Here is a 21,417-nt window from a genome sequence, read left to right as displayed (position 1 = left end):
TATTATTGTAGGGGATTTTAATATTCATATGGATGTTGAGAATGACAGCTTTAGTACTGCGTTTATCTCTCTGTTAGATTCCATTGGCTTCTCTCAGAATGTTCATGAACCGACTCACTGTTTTAACCACACCCTCGACCTTGTTTTGGTGTATGGTATTGAAATTGAACATTTAGTGGTGTTCCCACAGAATCCCTCTTTGTCCGACCACTGTTTGATAACTTTTGAGTTTGTATTGCTGAACTACACGCCATTGGGCAAAAAATTCTATACAAGATGTCTGTCTGATAGTGCTGTAGCTAAATTTAAGGATGCGATTCCATCAGCTCTAAATTCATTATCAAGTCACAAAGTAACAGAGGACTCCTATGCTAATTTCAGTCCCTCCCAAATCGATCATCTTGTTGATAGTGCTGCAGGCTCGCTGCGACGGTTAGCTCCATGGTATAATACTGAAACTCGCAAATTAAAGCAAATATCGCGGAAACTTGAGAGGAATTGGCGTTCCACCAAACTGGAAAATTCTCGTTTAATTTGGCAAGATTGTCTTAAAACTTATAGGAAGGCCCTCCGTAATGCCAGAGCAGCGTACTACTCGTCATTAATAGAGGAAAATAGGAACAACCCCAAGTTTCTTTTCAGCACTGTAGCCTGGCTGACAGAAAGTCACAGCTCTATTGAGCCAAGTATTCCCATAGCTCTCAGTAGTTACGACTTCTTGAGCTTCTTTAATGATACAATTCTAACTATTAGAAACAAAATTCACCAAGACCTGCCCTCAACTGGCACCAACTTATCTCTAAACTCAGGAACCTTAGAAACAGCTGTAGAACCAGATATATGTTTAGGCTGTTTTGCTTCCCTCAATCTGTACCAACTAACTTCAATAATTTCTTCATCTAAACCATCAACCTAATTTTTAGACCCCATCCCGACTAGGTTGCTTAAAGATGTTTTACCCTTAGTCAGCACTTCTATACTAGATATGATCAATCTATCTTTATCAACAGGCTATGTACCACAGTACTTTAAAGTAGCTGAAATTAAACCTCTTCTGAAAACTTGATCCGGATGTTTTAGCCAACTATAGACCTATATCTAACCTTCCATTTCTCTCTAAGATCCTGGAGAAAGCAGTTGCTAAACAGCTGTGTGACTTTCTAAGAGCAATAGTTTATTTGAGGATTTTCAGTCTGGATTTAGGGCTCATCATAGCACAGAGACAGCACTGGTGAAAATTACTAATGACCTCATTGGAGGAGACAAAGGACTTGTCTCTGTACTGGTTTTATTAGATCTTAGTGCTGCATTTGATACCATTGATCATCAGATCCTATTGCAGAGACTGGAACATTTCATTGGCATTAAAGGAACCACTCTAAGCTGGTTTAAGTCCTATTTATCAGATCGATTTCAGTTTGTACATGTTAACGATGAGTCCTCCATGCATGCCAAAGTTATTCATGGAGTTCCTCAAGGATCTGTCCTCGGACCAATCCTCTTCACTTTATATATGCTTCCTTTAGGCCAAATTATCAGGAAATGTTCCATAAACCTTCATTGTTATGCAGATGATACTCAGTTATATCTATCGATCAAGCCAGATGAAACTCATCAGTTAGCTAAACTTCAAATGTGCCTTCAGGATATTAAAACCTGGATGACCTGTAATTTTCTAATGTTAAACTCAGATAAAACTGAAGTTATTGTTCTGGGGCCTAAGCACTTCCGTGATGCTTTATCTAAAGATATAGTTTCCCTTGATGGCATCGCCCTGGCCTCCAGTACCAATGTGAGGAATCCTGGAGTTATCGTTGATCAGGACATGTCGTTTAAGTCTCACATTAAGCAAATTTCAAGGACCGCCTTTTTTCACCTACGTAATATTGCGAAAATCAGGAACATCCTGTCTAAAAATTATGCATAAAAACTAGTCCATGCATTTGTTACTTCTACGCTGGATTACTGCAATTCCTTATTATCAGGTTGCTCGAAAAAGTCCATTAACACTCTTCAGCTGATCGAGAATGCTGCAGCACGTGTTCTGACAGGAACCAGGAAAAGAGATCATATTTCTCCTGTTTTAGCTTCTCTGCAATGGCTTCCAGTAAACTTGAGAATAGAATTTAAAACCATTCTTCTCACCTACAAAGCTCTTAATGGTCAGGCACCATCTTATCTTAAAGAGCTCATAGTACCTTACTACCCCACCACAGCACTGCGCTCCCAGAATGCAGGGTTACTTGTGGTTCCTAGAGTCTCCAAAAGTAGACTAGGAGCCAGAGCGTTCAGCTATCAAGCTCCTCTCCTGTGGAACCAGGTTCCAGTTTCTGTTCAGGAGGCAGACACTATCTCCACATTTAAGAGTAGGCTTAAGACTTTCCTCTTTGATAAAGCTTACAGTTAGGGCTGGCACAGGTTAGTCCTGAACCATCCCTTAGTTATGCTGCTATAGGCCTAGACTGCTGGGGGATTTCCTATGATGCACTGAGCTCCTCTCTCCTCTTCTTTCTCTCCCTCTGTATGCAACCTCATCCCATTATTGCATGTTACTAACACAACTTCTCCCCTTTCCGGTGGTCTTGTGCTTTCTCGTCCCTCTCCTCTCTCCTCCTATCACTTCCTTCAGGTTTTCTGGCTCTGGAGCTGTGGAGACTGGATCTGTGGCTGCGGGTCACCTGCTGCCCCCGTGTTCCTGCTCGACACCCTCTGCTGCAACAACTATTGTTACTAGTCCTATTATTATTATTGTTATTATAATCATTAACATTACGATTTTTATCATTAACACTACTATAAATATCTATACCATTTTTCATTTAGTCTATAGCAACATCACCTTTACTGTCTGTACCTCTGTGTGTGTATATTGTGTAGGCTGCCTCCCTCCCCTTTCTCTCCTTCCATCCCCCTCTCTCTCTCTCCTTCACCCCCAACCGGTCGAGGCAGATGGCCGCCCACCCTGAGCCATGGTTCTGCTCGAGGTTTCTGCCTCTTAAAAGGAAGTTTTTCCTTGCCTCTGTCGCCTAGTGCTTGCTCTTGGTGGGAATTGTTGGGCTTCTGTAAATAGCATCATAGAGTATGGTCTAAACCTGCTCTTTTATGAAAAGCGCTGTGAGATAACTGTTGTTGTGATTTGGCGCTATTTAAATAAAATTGAATTGAATTGAATTGAACAGTATTTCTTGTGAATCTCAACTTAAATAATAATATTAATACTCAAATAAAACCAAAGCTATTTATCACTGCCACAGCATAACTATGGCATCGCTATGGCATTTGATCGCTTGTCTAGCTTTTGTTTATCTACTTCTCCCACATGCTGCATCCAGCATAGTCTCCCGAAGCCTCCCTCCACTACGTGTTTGGGTGGGTGATTTGCAGGATGATCAACATCCCACCCCTCCTGTGACCCATAGTTTGATTGTATGTGTATTCAGAACCAGTGAATAATAATAATAATTGCGTTAACGTGCGATAAAATAATTGTCAGCTTTAATTAATTAACGCGATAATAATGCATAAACGTGCCCAGCCTTAATATTTATGTTTGGCACCTCGTCACCAAAGCAAATTCCTTGTATGTGTAAAAATTATTTGGCAACAAAGCTCTTTCTGAATCTGATGGTTATGAGCTTTTGGGTAGTTGGTAGGGATAGACATTGCAGATCCAAGTGGCTGAAATGAGTCATCCATAGGTTGGTTCACCCCATGGTAAGCAGCTCATACACCCAGGGGAGCTTGAAGTACGTCTTCCAGGCATGTCCAACTGGTAGGAGACTGGGGAAGACTCAGAACATGTCGGGATTATTATTTATCTCTTCTGGCTTGGGAATACCCTAGGATACCCTAGGAGGACCTGGAAAAGGTTGCTGGGGAGGTGAACGTCTGGATTCCCTTGCTTAGCCTGCTGGCAAAATAACTCTGTCCATGATACGTGGCAGAAAATGGATGGATGGATGGATGGATGGATGGATGGATGGATGGAAAAAGTGATTGAGTCCCTGGTTCTAAGTTATGAACCCAATTTGTGCAGGTCATCATTACACTATTCAAAGTCAAGTAATAAATATTAAGTTTCAAATTCAGGTTCTGGACTTGAGTACAAAAACACTGATCTATTGTTTGGAATATTGTATAATATTAGGTTGTAGTATGACTCTGACCGTCAGTGAGTCTTGATAGCAGCCCAAAGTAGCTTTAATATCCAGGTTTGTTAGGGACAGCTGGATCTGGTAGCCCTCAGGAACCAATATGTCCCATTCCTTCAGGAGGTTGGGAAGGTAAGGCCGGGGATACTGAGGAGACTGGACCTCCCCATGTATTACAGGCTCAGAGTTGGGCAGCTGCCAGCACTCACTCACTGACAAACACAGAAACCTGGAATTGTACATAAACAGAGAGTTGTGACAAAGCTGCTGGTCCAAAGTTGATGCAAACAGAAAAAGAACAAACAAAGTAATACAATCAATTTTAACATTTGGAACCACATTTAGTTCACATTCACAACTTTAGTTTTGTGTATGGTGTTTTGAGAAATGCATTATAGTCAACCTTAAAAAACTGCTCAAGGACAGGGATGTAATGTACTTCCACTTATATGGTGTATATACTTAAATTTAAAACAAAGAGAAATGCATGAAAAAGAAAAAATCTAAACTAAAACATGTAAAATGCAGGTAAAAAGATTTGACCAAGCTTACCATATTACACAGTAGGTCCATCCCATGTTTGCAATAAATTCTGTGTGACTGCTGTTTTAGGTTAATGTCTCGTGCACAAATGGACCATAATGTCACCCAGGCTGTGGTTTGTAGAATTTGCAATGGAATTTAACCTCCAGGGATTGTTTGTTTTGGCAAAATTAAATGCAGGTATGAATGGGAGAAGAACAGGGCCAATAATGGCTCCACAACTGACTAAGCGGACTAGAAAAATGAGAAGTTTGTGTACAGTAAGTTTCACATTATGAGCATACTGCAGAGTACAGTAAGAATGCAAAAAACGTTAATGGAAGGAGAGCCTACCATTTTGGAGAGTTCATGAAGAGAGATGAAGTAACTAGTACAAACTAGTACTGTAGAAACACTGAGTAATTAACAACAATATCAAATAGTGCAAGGTATTACAGTGACTGACAAACACCAAATCTGTGAGAGGGAGTTGAAAAAGGCACTAATCCAGTAATAAACTTTACCAGTGAGACGATCTATGAATAATCTGAGATACCTGCATGAAAAGACACATGTAAGTCATTTTATTTAAAAATGCAATGACTTTACAGTAAGTAAATTTATTTATTGTAAGTAAATGGTTCTTGTCATGAAAAGCTGAAATTACAACTTGATAATAATTCTATTGTTAACTAGAAGATTATCTTAATTCATAGCTTTTTGTGACAAAGTATTTATTAAAACTAAAGGCAGATTATATTTAGAGCAAAATTTGTTCTCTTTTTGTAGATGTGTTAGTTTACTTTTGTTTTGTCAATATCTTCAAATCACTTTGTAACTGAAAATTTACATTTCAATTCTCCTGCATAGTCTTGTTGATCCAGTCCAGGTAGTTGGCAACTCTGGTGTAGACTCCATATGTTCCCTGTTGACCGCAGTCAATGCCCCAGCTGGAAATCCCAGCAGCCCAGAATTGTCCGTTGTCACTCAGGGCAAAGGGGCTTCCAGCATCACCTTGGCAGGAGTCCTTCCCACCTTCAGGGACTCCAGCACAAAACATTTTATTTGTCAGACTTGGTATATTGTCACTGGTCCTCTTCAACAAAGTGAATGAATTTCTGCATGTCTCCTGCTCCACAACAGGAAGGTGCACGTACTTCAGTTTATTTGTTAAAATCTGTATTTTGTGTTCTGTTTCTGTAACGCCAAAGCCTGACATCAGTCTGAAAAAAATTTAGAAGAGACAGCTATGGTGAATTCAATTGAACAAAGCAAATCAGAGTCTCCAGAAGATTCACATGTTGGCACAATAAGAGAAAAAGGCAAAAAGAAGATCTGAATCCTGGCTAAAGTTATTGAGGTCACAAAACTAAAAGCAGAGAATTTAAATAATTTATTAAATGGATTATGTAGCATTATGAAATTAAACCAAGAAGTTGTTTCTTTACCCCATCCTCCCAGTGATGTATGTAGCATCCTCTGCTGGCAAACATATAGGCATAATAGATGAGTTAAATATGATTGGGTCTTGTAGCTTGATCAAGGCGATGTCATTGTTGTAGTCTAAGTCATCATCGAGGTTTTTGTAGTCAGGGTGAACGTGGACAGAGGCGGCAAACACAGGAGAGAGACTCTCGGTTTTAATTTCAGTAAGTCCCATGTAAATCTGCAAATCAACAGAATAGGAGAAAATCAATGTGCATGAAACAAAATTGTGGCAATTTGCATGGAGATAACACCTATATACACCTACCCGCACAGCCTCATTTGATACTTCTTGTTCTTTATCCTTTAGGTTATGAGCTGCAGTCATAATCCAGCGGTCTGCAATCACCATGCCTCCTGCTCTTTGTCCATCTACACTCAGTAACACTTGCCAGGGGATGGTTTTGTCTGGAGCGTTGCTGCCTCCAATGATCCTCTGATAGGCAGAGAGGAGTTTTGTAGGCTGTCCACAGACTGGATGAGACAGACAGAAATTAGGTTTACAAAGACACAGAAATCTCATGTTCATGTTTTAACTAAAGCATCCTAGATTAGTTATCACAGATTTTCAATACAAGTTCAAGGGACAAGGTACAAGGTAGTTTATTTATCATTAAACAGCATAAGGTTATACAATACCAGGTATACATGTCAGTGTGACATCGATGTGGTTAGATCTCCACTTTCTGTCTGCTTCACAGGTGAAACTAACTGGAGACCAGAGGGAACAGGAAGAATTGCATATATTTTTAAATAAGCTATATCGGAAATTTACATTTTTATTAATGATACTTTTTGAACAGTATATCTAAATATCTCACCATTTACGCCCCCAGGGAGAGAGTAAAAAGGTTCATTGCAGTGATACTGAACAACAGAACCATACTGATTCTGAAAGCCAGACAGGAAGGTCACTCCTCCATTCAGCAAAGGTTCGGGTTCTCCACAATCAATTACTGCAGAAGAACAAAACCAGAGCATGTTAACATTTTCTGTGAAAGAAAGAAAATATCAAAACAATCATCACCTTGTATCCTCGGTCACAGGTCACATAGATGTTGTCTCTGTAGAAATATTCAGTTATGACGGGAGTCACTCTGTCTTTAGCCACATTTCTTCAATGGATATTTGACAACTGGAAACGACGTGATAACCAAAAATTAATCATATATTTTCCATTATAAAACTGTTGCTGTCCAAAACAATCAACCAAACAAAACACTGTGTCTCTCTTCCTTCGTCCCTCACCATCTGTGCTGTAGTCCAGGCTCCAACCGTGACTCAGGCCTTCATTATCAGTGTGGTAGTCAAGTCTGACAGTACTGGAATTTGTAGCTATCAGACCTGGACTCTTTCCACCACACAGCTTCATGGGCTCCCTATCTGGAATTGTCACCTATGAGAGTGGTAGAGGAAAGTTAATTTATATACACTGAAACATATCAGGATTGCCCTCTTTTTATTGTCATTGGTTGTAAAGAAGCCCTTTGCCAATACCTGCAGCCAGTGATGTAGACACTTGGGACCCTGCTGAGTGTCCATGCTCTCTATGTGGAAGTTGTCAGTGAAGTTGAGAGTGACAGTGAATCTGGGCTCCACAGAGATGATGTACTTGCAGGACAGAAAAGGAGGTGAGGGACGAGGGTACCCTGGACTGGACAGATGTCCCTCATGTTTGTCAAATATACAACCTCCACAGGATACTTGACAAGGGGCAAAAAAAAAAAAGAGATTCAGCAGTTCACTTCAAAATTAATGACTTGTTTTAAGACTGACTCAGCAGCATTAATGCCATGCTTTAACTACTGAGAATAACACACAATAAGGTACATACAAAAAAGAAGGCATTTACTGTATACTGTACTCACACAAACATGTGCGCTGATCTAAATGAAGTTTGTAATCATAGTGGCAGGAGCAGCGGTAAGAGCCAGGGGTGTTGATGCAGATCTGAGAGCAAAGTGGACCTGAGCCATCTTCAGAGTCTGGTTTTGAACACTCATCTATGTCTGATAATGAGAAGGTCAGTAAAGGCAGAACCTACCCTGAAGTTTAATTTAGATCCAAAGATCAGAAGTTCAGTATCAGCTTATTGCCAGGTATGTGTACATGATGTGTACATTTGACTCGGGATTGTACATTGCAAGATGTGCTTACTCATGCAATAATACAATAACACAATAATAAAATAAATAAGACAGAGGCTTCAGTGTAGACAACACAAATAGACACACTGTAAAAAAACAATATAGACACATTGACAAATAGTGCAGTGAGGAGAGTGCAAAGGATGCAGGAGGAAAATATTATTATCATGTACATGTCGGACGTGGATGTGATATACAGGTACACATACACATACATGCATACATGTACACATGTACACAGTGTGATGCAGCATAGTGCAAAGGATGTATATGCAATATGACAATATGACAGTATGAACAGCACTGAAATAGAGAATGGTGAATAAATAATAAGTGATAACCAGTAAACAGGTGGCTGATTAGAGACAGTGTTACTGGATTATTGCAAAGCAATTGTTCCTGAACTTAGGTAGGCCTAATTGTATATTTATATTGTTGTTTGGTTTAATTCTAATTTGTGAATTTGAATGCGTCATCTATAGAAATAATAATAATCCATTTACCAGAGAGAAGATATGACTAATCTGAGGTATTTGCATTAAAAAGGCACATGAAAGTCTGTATTATGTGACTTTATTTAAAATAAATACTATTGGGACATTTAAATGAAATGCAATGACTTTACAACAAGTATGACATTCATTCAATACTTTTAAAGCAATTGGAAATGCTACTAATTAGGAGTAGAAATAAGTTACAACTTAATCATTTTGTTGTCGACGGGAAGTTTTTTTTAGTTTAGTTTTTTGTGACACAGTATGCATTGCAGAGTACCTACAGACACAAATCTTGGAGCTGGTCCACCAATAATGACTCAACAAATGCCAGGACACAATGACAACATTAGTGAGGAATTCACTTCAATACGAGTACATTTGATTATGTAATGCTGGAGGGAGCCATTGGTCTTTCATTGCTTTGCTGTAATTCTGTATAAAATAACTTGAACTGCTGGAAATTACTGTTGGAAATTTCCTTGAAGTTTCATGGGCATAATGCATTGTAGGGACGAGGGCAGTGGCAAGAAAAACTCTTACCTATTGCCTTGTAGGCAGCAGAAAAGCCAATGTGCTGTTGGTCCTCTGGGGTGGAGTCACCTGTTTGGAATATGAGAGTCATTCTGTTGCCTTGAGAAAGGACTGACTCTTGGCCTGGGTGATCAGTTGAATTTTCTTGGCCACAGAACTTCCCCAAGACCTTTTGATCATAGAGAACCTGAAAAGTGCAAAGATCAAAGAAAGACATTATGAGACCATAGATCATGCTCAGGCACTCCCTGACAAACGCAGTTCCGTCAAAGGTCAGGTAAACTGTTTCACACTCTGGCAAGGTGTGTGACATTATTTATAAGGTGCCATTTGTGAATGAGATTCACCCTGAGATGCTGAAGGCATTGTTGGGCTGTTTTGGCTGACATGCCTCTTCAGTGTCACGTGGAGGTCAAGGACAGTGACTTGTGAGTTGGCAGACTGGAGGGTGTGCTCCCATTTTCAGGGTATGACACTGCTAATCCTCCCAGGGAAAGCATGTGCCCTTGTGCTGGAAAGGAGGTTTCCGACTGGTTGTCGAACCTCACATCAGAAGGGACAATAGGCCTGGGAGTTTGGCCATCCAGTGTACATGTGTTGCGTGGACTTGGAGAAGGCTTATGACTGTTTCCCCCTGGGAGTCCTGTCGGGATGTACTGCAGGAGTATGGGATAACAGGTGTGAAAGTCACTCTAATAGACGGTTGTGGTGAACAGGGGGCTTAGCCAGAAAGCAAGGCTTTCAATTTATCACTTGATCTACATTCCATCCCTCACCCATGGTTATAATTTTGCGCATACACACGGCTGAAATTAGTTTCCTCTGCAGCATTGCTGGGCTCACCCTTAGAGATATGGTAACCATCTACATCGCGAGGGAGCTTAGAGTAGAGTGCTGCTCCTTATATATCTCATCTGGCTTCAAAACACCTCTGGATTCCCCAAGAGGAAAATAATGCTGGGGAGAGGGATGTCTGGATTCCATTTCACAGCCTTCTGTCACAATGAGCTGACCCTGGATAGGCAGCAGAAAATGGATGGATGGATGGATGGATGGATGGATGGATGAAAAAAGTGATGGAGTCCCTGGTTTCAATTAAACACCCCAGTATGTACAGGTCTTCAGTACTCAAGTCAAAGTTAAGTAATAAATATTAAGACTGAAATTTACGTTCTGGAGTTCAAATACACTGATCTGTTGTTTAGAATATAATATAATATTAGGTTATAGTATGGCTCTGACCGTCAGTGAGTCTTGATAGCAGCCCAAAGTAGCTTTAATATCCAGGTGTGTCAGGGACAGCTGGATCTGGTAGCCCTCAGGAACCCAGAGGTCCCATTGCTTCAGGAGGTTGGGAAGGTAAGGCCGTGGATACTGAGGAGACTGGACCTCCCCATGTATTACAGGCTCAGAGTTGGGCAGCTGCCAGCACTCACTCACTGACAAAAACAGAAACCTGGAATTGTACATAAACAGAGAGTTGGAACTAAGCTGCTGGTCCGAAGTTGATGCAAACAGAAAAAGAACAAAGTTACACAATCATTTTAAACATTTGCAACCACATAATATTACTATAGTTTTGTACATGGTATTTTGAAAAATGGGTTACTTATAGTCAACCTTAAAAAACTGCTCATAAACAGTGCTCTGGTGTAGTTCCACACTAATAATATGTATATAATGCATTTGTTTAAGATAGATTCATTAAAACATGCAACATAAAGGTAAAAGAAGTTGACCAAGCTTACCATATTACACAGTAGGTCCATCCCATGTTTGCAATAACTTTATATATGTATGACAGCAGTTTTAGGAAAAATGTCTCATGCACCAATGGACCATTAATGTCACGCAGGCTGTAGTTTATAGTATTTTGTAATGGAATTTAACCTCCAGGGTTTATTTGTCTTGGCAAAAGTAAATGCAGGCATAAATTTGAGAAGACCGGGTCCAATAATGGCTTATAAACTCTCACTTGCGGAGTTGAATCTTACAAGAATTTTATAAGAACTTACTGGCTCCACAGATTAAAAGTGCAACTCATAGATAGTAATAGATTCCAATGTGACAGAGCATTGAATTATGTTATCAATTATAGAGCTGGGATTAATCTGAGCTACTTGTATGAAAAGGGACATGTAACACTAGATTATGTCACTTAAAATAATGCTTTTGGGACATTTAACTACACAGTGATGACTTCACACTCATTTTGACATTGATTCAATCATTTCAGGAACTTTGGAATTGCTACTTATTATGACAAATAGAAATTACAACTCGATAATAATTTTATTGTTAACTGGAAGATTATCTTAATTCATTGCTTTTTGTGACACAATATGTATTAAAACTGAAGGCAGAGTATAATTCCAGCAAAATTAGTCCTCTTTTTCCTCATTTTATTGTAGATGTGTTTGTTTTGACTAGTATTTCATCAACGTCTTCAGATCACTTTGTAACTGAAAATGTAAATTTCAGTTCTCCTGCATAGTCTTGTTGATCCAGTCCAGGTAGTTGGCAACTCTGGTGTAGACTCCATATGTTCCCTGCTGTCCACATGCAATCCCCCAGCTGACAATCCCAGCAGCCCAGAACTGTCCCTTGTCACTCAGGGCAAAGGCACCTCCATTATCACCTAAGCAGGAGTCCTTCCCACTTTCAGGGACTCCAGCACAAAACATGTTATTTGTCAGACTTGGTATATTTTGCCTTGTCTTCTTCAACAAAGTGAATGAATTACTGCATGTCTCCTGCTCCACAACAGGGAGTTGCACGTACTTCAGCTTATTTGTTAACCGTGGGGGGTAAATTTCCATAATGCCAAAGCCTGACACCAGTCTGAAAAAAACAAAAAACAAAAATCTAGAACAGGCAGCAATGTTCTTCTTCTGTCTAGAGGCTGGACATGATTAACATGTTGGCAAAAAAGACAACTGACAATTGATTTTAAAGAATTTCAAATGGATTATGCAGCATTATGAAATCAAAACTCTTTTACCCCATCATGCCAGTGACGTATGTGGCACCCTCTGCTGGCAAACATATTGGCATTATGGATGAGTTGAATGTGATCGAGTCTTGCAGTTTGATCAAGGCAATGTCATTGTCGTAGTCTAAGTCATTGGGGTTGTTGTATTCAGGGTGCATATGGACAGAGGCAGCATACACAGGAGAGAGTCTCTGAGTTTTAACATCAATAACCCCCATGTAAATCTGCAAATCAACAGCATACAAGAAAATAAATGTCAGTTCAAAAACATGGAGGCAATGAACATGGAGATAACACATAGTATCCCACTCACCCGTATAGCCTCTTTTAATACTGGTTTTCCATTATGTGTTAGGTCATGAGCTGCAGTCATAATCCAGCGGTCTGCAATCACCATGCCTCCTCCCCTTCTTCCGTCTATATTCAGTAACACTTGCCAGGGGATGGTATTGTCTGAAGCTTGCCTGCCTCCAATGATCCTCTGATAAGCAGTGATGAGTTTTGTAGGCTTGCCACAGACTAAATGAGACAGACATAAATTAAGTTCAAATATGCATTAATTTAGGAGCATAGATTAAGCACCACATGGTTTTATTTTGGCAGCAGATCAATACCAGGTATACATGTTGGAGTGACATCGGTGTGGTTGGATCTCCACTTTCCTTCTGCTTCACAGGTGAAACTAACTGGAGACCAGAGGAAACAAGAGTATGGCATTTATTTTAGTTAATCTATATCAACATTTGTCATTTATAATAATTATATTTTTTGAATAATATACATAAATACCTCACCATTAACGCCCCCAGGTAGAGAGTAAAAAGGTTCATTGCAGTGATACTGAACAACAGAACCATACTGATTCTGAAAGCCAGACAGGAAGGTCACTCCTCCATTCAGCAAAGGTTCGGGTTCTCCACAGTCAACTTCTGCAGAAGAACAAAACAAGGACATATTAATATTTTGCCAGTAAAAGAAAGAAAACATCAAACTGTCATCAGCTTGTATTCTCAGTCACAGGTCAGGATTTAGTTAAATCTTTAGTGAATATTTAGAAATATTCACTAAGACAAGAGTCACTCTGCCTTTAGCCATGTTCCCCGGAAATGGATATTTGATCTCTGGATGTGATAACCACACATTAATCTCATATCTACAACTGTAGATGTGACTGTTTACCAATTTTTCAATCAACTAAATGAAACACCATGTTTTTCTTCCTTCGTCCCTCACCATCTGCGCTGTAGTCCAGGCTCCAGCCGTGACTCAGGCCTTCATTATCAGTGTGGTAGTCCAGTCTGACAGTACTGAAATTTGTAGCTATCAGACCTGGACTCTTTCCACCACACAGCTTCATGGGCTCTCTGTCTGGGATGGTCATCTTCAACAGGAGTAGTAAAAAAGAAATGTATATACACTGAGGCATATTAGAGTTGCCCTCTTTTTATTGTCATTGGTTGTAAAGAAGCCCTTTGCCAATACCTGCAGCCAGTGATGTAGACACTTGGGACCCTGCTGAGTGTCCATGCTCTCTATGTGGAAGTTGTCAGTGAAGTTGAGAGTGACAGTGAATCTGGGCTCCACAGAGATGATGTACTTGCAGGACAGAAAAGGAGGTGAGGGGTGAGGGTACCTTGGACTGGACAGATGTCCCTCATGCTTGTCAAAAAAACCACCACAGGATACTTGACAAGGGGCAAAATCAAATGTTATATATGTAGCAAGAAAAAGAATTTCAGTAGATCAACTCAAAATGTGGATTTTTTTGCACTGACTCATTGGCCGTGCTTTAACTACTGAGAATAATACACATTGAAGTACATACAAAGAAGCATGCAATAACTGTATATATTACTCACACAAACACGTGCGCTGGTCTAAATGAAGATTATAACCACGGTGGCAGGAGCAGCGGTAAGAGCCAGGGGTGTTGATGCAGATCTGAGAGCAGATTGGACCTGAGCCATCTCCAGAGTCTGGTTTTGAACACTCATCTATGTCTGATAATGAGAAGGTCAGTAAAGGCAGAACCTACCCTAAAGGTAGTATAAACATAAAAAGTATGTTTATATTGTTCATTAGCTTAGTTTTATACGTTTGTTGATATTAATCACACTGACCAAAATACCTGGAAAAGCACTGTGTTAATTATTTTTTAAGATGGAATTTTTCTTGAAGGTTGGGAGAAATAACTATACTGAACAAAATTATAAACCTAACACTTTTGTTTTTGCCCCCATTCATCATGATCTGAACTGAAAGAACTTTCTCTATGTAAGCAAAAGGCCTATTTCTCTCAAATGTTCACAAATCTGTCAAAATCTGTGTTAGTGAGTACTTCTCCTTTACCGAGATAATCCATCCACCTCACAGGTGTAGCATATCAAGATGCTGATCAGACAGCATGGGTATTGTACAGGTGTGCCTTAGGCTGGCCTCAATAAAAGGCCATTCTAAAATGTGCAGTTTCACTGTATTGGGAGGGCCTGGAAACTAGTCAATATCTGGTGTGATCACCATTTTCCCTCACACAGTGCAACACATCTCCTTCATATAGAGTTGATCAGGTTGTTGATTGTGGTCTGTGAAATGTTGGTCCACTCCTCTTCAATGGCTGTGTGAATATGCAGTCAGGTCGAGACCCCGATGAGGACAATGAGCATGCAGATGAGCTTCCTTGAGACGGTCACAGTTTGTGCAGAAATTCTTTGGTTATGCAAACCCATTGTTGCAGCAGCTGTCCGGGTGGCTGGTCTCAGACGAACTTGGAGGTGAAGATGCTGGATGTGGAGGTCCTGGGCTGGTTTGATTACATGTGGTCTGTGGTTGTAAGGCTGGTTGGATGTACTGCCAAATTCTCTGAAACGCCTTTGGAGACGGCTTTTGGTAGAGAATTGAACTTCAATTCACGACAACAGCTCTGGTGGATATTCCTGCAGTCAGTATGCGAATTGTACGCTCCCTCAAAACTTGCGACATCTGTGGCATTGTGCTGTGTGATGGAACTGCACATTTTTGAGTGGCCTTTTATTGTGGCCAGCCTAAGGCACACCTGTGCAATACCCATGCTGTCTGATCAGCATCTTGATATGCTGCATCTGTGAGGTGGATGGATTATCTCAGCATAGGAGAAGTGCTCACTAACAGATTTTTGCAGATTTGTGAACAATATTTGAGAGAAATAGGCCTTTTGTGTACATAGAGAAAGTCTTAGATCTTTGAGTTCAGCTCATGATGAATGGAGGCAAAACCAAAAGTGTTGCGTTTATAATTTTGTTCAGTGTAATTGTAGAAACCAGTGTGCGAGGGAAGTGGAAAACTCTACCTATTGCCTTGTAGGTAGCAGAGAAGCCGATGTGCTGTTGGAACTCTGGAGTGGAGTTACTTGTTTGGAATATGAGAGTCAGTCTGTTGCCTTGAGAAAGGATCTGCTCTTGGCCTCTGTGATCACGTGAAATTTCCTGGCCACAAAACTTCCACAAGACCTTTTGATCATAGAGAACCTGCACAGTACAAAGGGCAAAAATTTTATTATACCTTTATTTTACCAGGCAAGTTAATTAAGAACAGTTTCTTATTTACAATAACGGCCTGGCAGGAGACAAAGGCAGTGTAAGACCATAGATCATGACAAGGCACTTTCTGACAAACACAGTTCGCTAAAATGCTTAACAAATAAAGTTGTCAAAAGTAGAACAAGAGTGCAGAAGTCATAAAGTAAGCGAAGGAACAATATTTACTCATGGGTTCAAGGGTTCATTTAATGGTCATTTTACAACACACGATTGTACTGTATAACCAAATTAACATTTGTAATCCCGTTATGCTACACACACACAAACAACACAGAGCAAGACATAAAAAAAAAATATTAATTTTGAGGGAGTAAGGGGGGTGATTTTAAATGTCTCACAGCCTGGGGAAAGAAGCTGGATTGCTTCTATACCTGAAACTGTTCAACTGGTCCACCTGAACTCCACTGATGGAGACAGGGGTATGTGTCTTCTCTGTCTTCTTTCTAAAATAAATGATGAGCTCCTTGGTTTAGTTGACACTGAGCAGTGAGTTGGTCTCTGTGCACAAATCTGCAAGATTGTTGATTTACTGCCAACATAAATAATCATCATTGTTTGATATCCAGCCGATGACTGTGGTGTCGTCCACTAAATTCACAACAGAGTACTCTCCATATCAGGGGTTGCAGTCATGGAGGTGGCTGAGTACATAGTCCTGAGGAGCTCTGGTGTTGAGCACTAGAGCGGAGAAGATGTGAATGACAATTGAAACTGTCTGCCGTCTGAGGATGTCCAATATCCAGTTGCAGGTGAGTGTGGTACACAAGCCAAGGGTGCTAAAATTCAGAAAATCATCTTAATTAATGGAGGACACTGTGTGGAATGCTGAGCTGAAATCAGTAAACAGCATTCTGATGTCTGTGTTTCAAGGTGAGTGAACACTTGATTAGAGGGCAGTGGAGATCCTCTTCACCTGTGAAGCAGAAGGAAAGTGGAGATCCTTTGTGGATCTGATGGTTCAGAATGCAAACTGGTGAGGGTCCAAACTACCTGGGATGTTGTTTTTGATATGTTAGGAATCCAGTTTCTGAAAGAACTTGCCACAGGACATTAGTCATTTAGACAAGACACTGCAGACTTCTCAGGCACAATAACAATGGTGGCTGTTTTGAAGCAGGTAAGAACACTCTCCAGTGACAGTGAGATGTTAAAAATATCAGTAATGACATCATCTAGCTGGTTGGTACAAGATATTAGTAGCCTAACGGCCAGGGATGTGGTCAGATTTGCTAACACTATCCACAATAAGTCATTGGTCATACCGGAACTAGTAAGGTTGTAGCAGTAAAACCCTTGAGTTAAAGTTTAAGTGTACTTGATGGATCAATGAATGAGGCTCATCTGTTGTCAGAGTGACTCCTTAGCCCCTAGTTGATCTGCCATTTCACTTCTCTGTTCCTCGGAGAATTATATGGTCACATCTATGCGACTACAAGGTGCTGAGATGAAGGCTCTGCCTGTTGTGTGTGCCTATGCACTAAATAACAGTTTGGAGTAGGGCTGCGCAATATATCGTTTGAGCATCATGATGTGCCCATGCGCAATAGTCACATCACATCACAGAACAATACAATACCAAGCAAGTCAAATTAACTCAACCACCTGAACTTTTTTGCTGCTTGATACAAAAGGAAAACTCATGGTTCTCATTTTTCATGACTAATCTACAAGAGAAGTCTGTCTGATGTAACATAATTTACTCCAATTTAAGGGTTCTTGGATACACAGTTTGTTGCTAGTGAGTGACAAGCAGGCTGTGCATGCACAGGGAACCGCCAATCACAATATCGTTCTTAATCAGTGTTCTGACTCCTCCTAATGCTAATCACCATGCTAACCGTTATCATGGGTTTAGCTGGGCTAAATATAGGCTACAGAGTTAGCACAGGCTGTTAAGCCTAATTTATGATGATTTACTTGCCTGTGTTTTATTTAGCTAATTTGCTTATGTTCTTTGAGTGAATCATATTATGTATACATATAAGTATACATATATACTTATGTTGATGTTGCACATTTTTGCCTGTAACATGTTTTATACTGTATTGCAGTTTTACAAAAAGCAAACAATCAGGATTTCAGTATAGAAAACACTTAACCCTGTGGCCTGTGGCCTATACTACGAAGGGAGTTCAGCCTACTGAGTCTTATTGTTAAAGTTCGCTATCTGTCTAACAATCAAATCTATCAAATAACCAAAGCAGGCCCCACCCCCATTGGTTGTGGAAAACATCTTGAAAATGAGTGAGGAACAGGAGAAAACCACTGAAATAGCGGATTTGGTTCCAAAAAGAAAAGCTACTTTTGAAAGTGGGCTGGTGTATAGCTGCTCTTTTTTTTCGGTTGTTGAAATATGTTGACTGAATTAAAGTTCTAGAAAGGATAGTCTCATCTGGTTAAATTTCTGTCTTTTCAATATTGCAATATATATCGCAGAAAAGAAAAACATCACAATGTCAGTTTTCTAATATCGTGCAGCCCTAGTATGGAGTATCCAGGCTTCATAGGAAGAAGCACAATCTGCCTGCATTTCCTTGTGTCTGGGTCATTCCAGCATACTGTATCTGTTTCTGCTGGGGATTCCCAAAGCAGTGTTTAAGGTGTGCTGTCCCAAGTAGTGCAATTTTAGGTCTGATGGTCAGGTACATATGATTTCCACATGCTCAGGACGCACAGACTGAAACAAACCAAGGTTTTTACGTATTGGCTGCTTTCCCTCCCGGAAACCATTAAAACACGCAGAAGCCTCATTTAAATACTTCCACCTCCATTGTGTTTGCACCTGTTGCTGTCTACACAACAATTCTTAGTTGATCACCCATAACAGGTACTACAATTGCACGTGCAATATTTTAGAATGCACACGCAATTTAGTACTCTTTTTATTTGGGATGTTAGTAAATCTGGCCCTTAGAGTATCTAAGTGGAGTCCTGGAAAGGATACCAATAGGGCCTCTATAGTTCTGCTGCAGGACTTCAACGTTCACATGGGCAATGATGGAGAAACCGGGAGGGGATGATAGGAGGATGGTCTGCCCAATATAAACCAAAGTTGTGCTCTCTTTTTGGACTACTGTGCTGTGCTGATTAGCCATAACAAACACCATGTTCGAGCAGGAACACTCACCAGACACCTTAGGCTAAAAGTTGATGATCGGGTTTGTGGTTGTATCATCAGATCTCTTGCTGTTTGTCTTGGACACTCAGGGTATGTTCAGTAGGGGAAGAGAACTGCTGACCCTGACTGGGCATACTGTTGAGCCATGGAAAGAGCCTGGAAGGAACTCACATGCTCCTCTGCAGCAAGGCACAAATTGCGAATGAGTCTCAGGACATTGTTGGGCTGTCTTGGCTGGTGGTTCTCTCACGTTTTCATTGGGCGTTCTGTTAGCTTCATCAGACCTCATCACTATAAATCAGACCTATTCAGCACTCAATGGAGTGGTTTGCAGTCAAGTGTGAACCAGTCAAGAGGAGAGTCAGCAGCTCAAAGTCTCTGAGACCATGTTTCTCTGTCAGAAAACAGATTTCCACCTCCGGGTAGGTAGTGAATTGCTGCCCCAAGTGAAGGAGTTCCAGGATCATGGAGTCTTGCTCACAAGTTGAGGGTAAATTGGAGTCTGAGATTGACAGGTGGATTGAAACAACATCAGCAATAATATGAGATTAGATTAGAATATGACATTGTAGCAGTTGTGGTGGAGAGGAAACTGACCAGGAAGGCAAAGCTTTTGATGTACCAGTCAATCTATGTTTCAGCTCTCACCTATGGCCGTGGGCTCTGTGTAGAGAGCAAAAGAATAAGTATGCATATTCATGTGGCTCTTAGAGATAAGGTAAGGAGCTCAGCCATCCGGAGAGAGCTTGGAGTAGAGCTGTCAGATGGAAAGGAGTCACATGAGGTGGTTATCTGATCAGGATGCCTCTTGGGCACATCCAACTGATAAGAGAGCCCGAGATAGACTCAGAACACACAGGATAGATTATATATCATTGTGAAACATTGCTGGGGAGAGGATATCTGCCACCATGACCCGGCACTGGATAAGAGAGACTGAAAAAGGATGGTTGGATGGCAAAAGTGATGGAGTCATGGTTCCAATTCAATACCCCAGTTTGTACAGGTCAGCACTCAAGTCAAAGTTGAGTAATAGATATTAAGACTAAAATTTGGGTTCTGGTCTTGAGTACAAAAACACTGATTTATTGTTTTTTATTTATTGGAATATTGTATAATATTAAGTTTCACTATGGCTCTGACCGTCAAAGAGTCTTGATAGCAGCCCGAGGAAGTTTTAATATCCAGGTGTGTCAGGGACAGCTGGATCTGGTAGCCCTCAGGAACGAAAAGGTCCCAGTACTTCAGCAAGTTGGGATAGTAAGGCCGGGGATACTGAGGAGACTGGACCTCCCCGTGCATTACAGGCTCAGAGTCAGGTAGCTGCCAGCACTCACTCACTGGCAAACACAGAAACCTGGAATTGTGAATAAACAGAGAGTTGAAACTCAAATGCTGCTGAGTTTATGCAAACAGAAAACGAACACATTTTTTTAATTTTCCAACCATGTAGTTTTGCTTTAGTTTTATTTAAATATCAATTCAGTTCAATTCAATTCAAACAACTTTACTCCCATAGGGCATTTCAGTTTCAGTCTACCAGTCGTAAAAAACAAAATAAAAACAAACAACCACAATCAATCAAACATTCAGACATGCTGTCAGTGACAACATATAAGCATTTGGGCACAGAGCAAAGCAGCGAATTCACAGGTCACTATGCATGGACCAAGTATGGACACTAATTAAAGGAATCAAATACCTGAGTAAATAATAAATAAGTAAATACACAATGCCTCTCAGGTCATCGGTTAGTTTTTCCATGGGGGGCGAGGTAGCACCAGCCCAAGGGCATTTAACAGAATTCCTGACTCAGAGCATGGTCAGAATGACTCATGACCTGTCTAGTCTTCTGGACCTCCCGTTTTTTCCAAAGGGAGCTCAGGTCTGTCAGCTGGACCCCAGTAATCTTGGACCAGATTTTAACAATGCTGCTGAGGCTATAGTAGTGCTATACAAAGGTGAAAAAAATTACCATGCTTACCATATAACACAGAAGGTCCACCCCATGTTTTCAACAAGTGTGTCCCTGTGCACAGTTTCAGGTAAAATGACATGAACGTCACGTGGCTGTAGTTTGTAGTATTTTGCAATGGAATTTAACCTCCAGGGTTTGTTTGTCTTGGCAAAAATAAATGCAGGTATGAATTGGAAAAGAACAGGGGCAGCAATGACTCAATAACTGACTAACCGAACTATAAGAATGAGGAGTAAAACAGAGTTTGTGTGCAGTAGAGTAGAAGAATCAGCACAGTGCACAGTACAATGAAAACTGTAAAAAGTGAATGGAAGGAGAGCCTGCCATCTTGGTCTAGCATTCACTAGTACTGTAGACATAGAGAGTAATAACCAACAATATGCAATAGTGGCATCTGTCAGTGTGCAAAGTATTACAGTGA

The 21,417-nt window shown here is 40.5% G+C and overlaps 2 protein-coding genes and 1 pseudogene across 2 annotated transcripts in view; all 3 read right to left on the bottom strand.

Moving 5' to 3' along the window:
• The window catches only part of LOC123968063 (complement C1r subcomponent-like), an 11,879-nt gene extending 7,150 nt beyond the window's left edge, over window positions 1-4,729 (bottom strand). The window contains exons 1-2 of the mRNA XM_046044543.1: window positions 4,704-4,729; window positions 4,167-4,380 (exon numbers count right to left, since the gene is read on the bottom strand). Coding sequence (XP_045900499.1) covers window positions 4,167-4,380; window positions 4,704-4,729 — 240 coding nt within the window. The remainder of the gene's footprint in view (window positions 1-4,166; window positions 4,381-4,703) is intronic.
• A 797-nt stretch (window positions 4,730-5,526) lies between these two features.
• Window positions 5,527-11,107, bottom strand: LOC123968533 (annotated as a pseudogene).
• A 631-nt stretch (window positions 11,108-11,738) lies between these two features.
• On the bottom strand, window positions 11,739-21,028 carry LOC123968532 (complement C1r-A subcomponent-like). Its single transcript, XM_046045365.1, is given in 11 exon segments — window positions 11,739-12,174; window positions 12,335-12,549; window positions 12,639-12,844; window positions 12,940-13,011; window positions 13,120-13,446; window positions 13,559-13,706; window positions 13,808-14,010; window positions 14,185-14,325; window positions 15,651-15,828; window positions 20,162-20,375; window positions 21,003-21,028. Coding segments are annotated over 11 exon segments (2,094 nt in total). The 3' UTR covers window positions 11,739-11,810.
• Window positions 21,029-21,417: the final 389 nt, after the last annotated feature.

The sequence above is a fragment of the Micropterus dolomieu genome, linkage group LG03, assembly GCF_021292245.1.
Source record: "Micropterus dolomieu isolate WLL.071019.BEF.003 ecotype Adirondacks linkage group LG03, ASM2129224v1, whole genome shotgun sequence".
Taxonomy (NCBI): domain Eukaryota; kingdom Metazoa; phylum Chordata; class Actinopteri; order Centrarchiformes; family Centrarchidae; genus Micropterus; species Micropterus dolomieu.
Note: the sequence above shows the minus strand (reverse complement) of the source record. Positions and strands in the feature narration are given on the sequence as shown.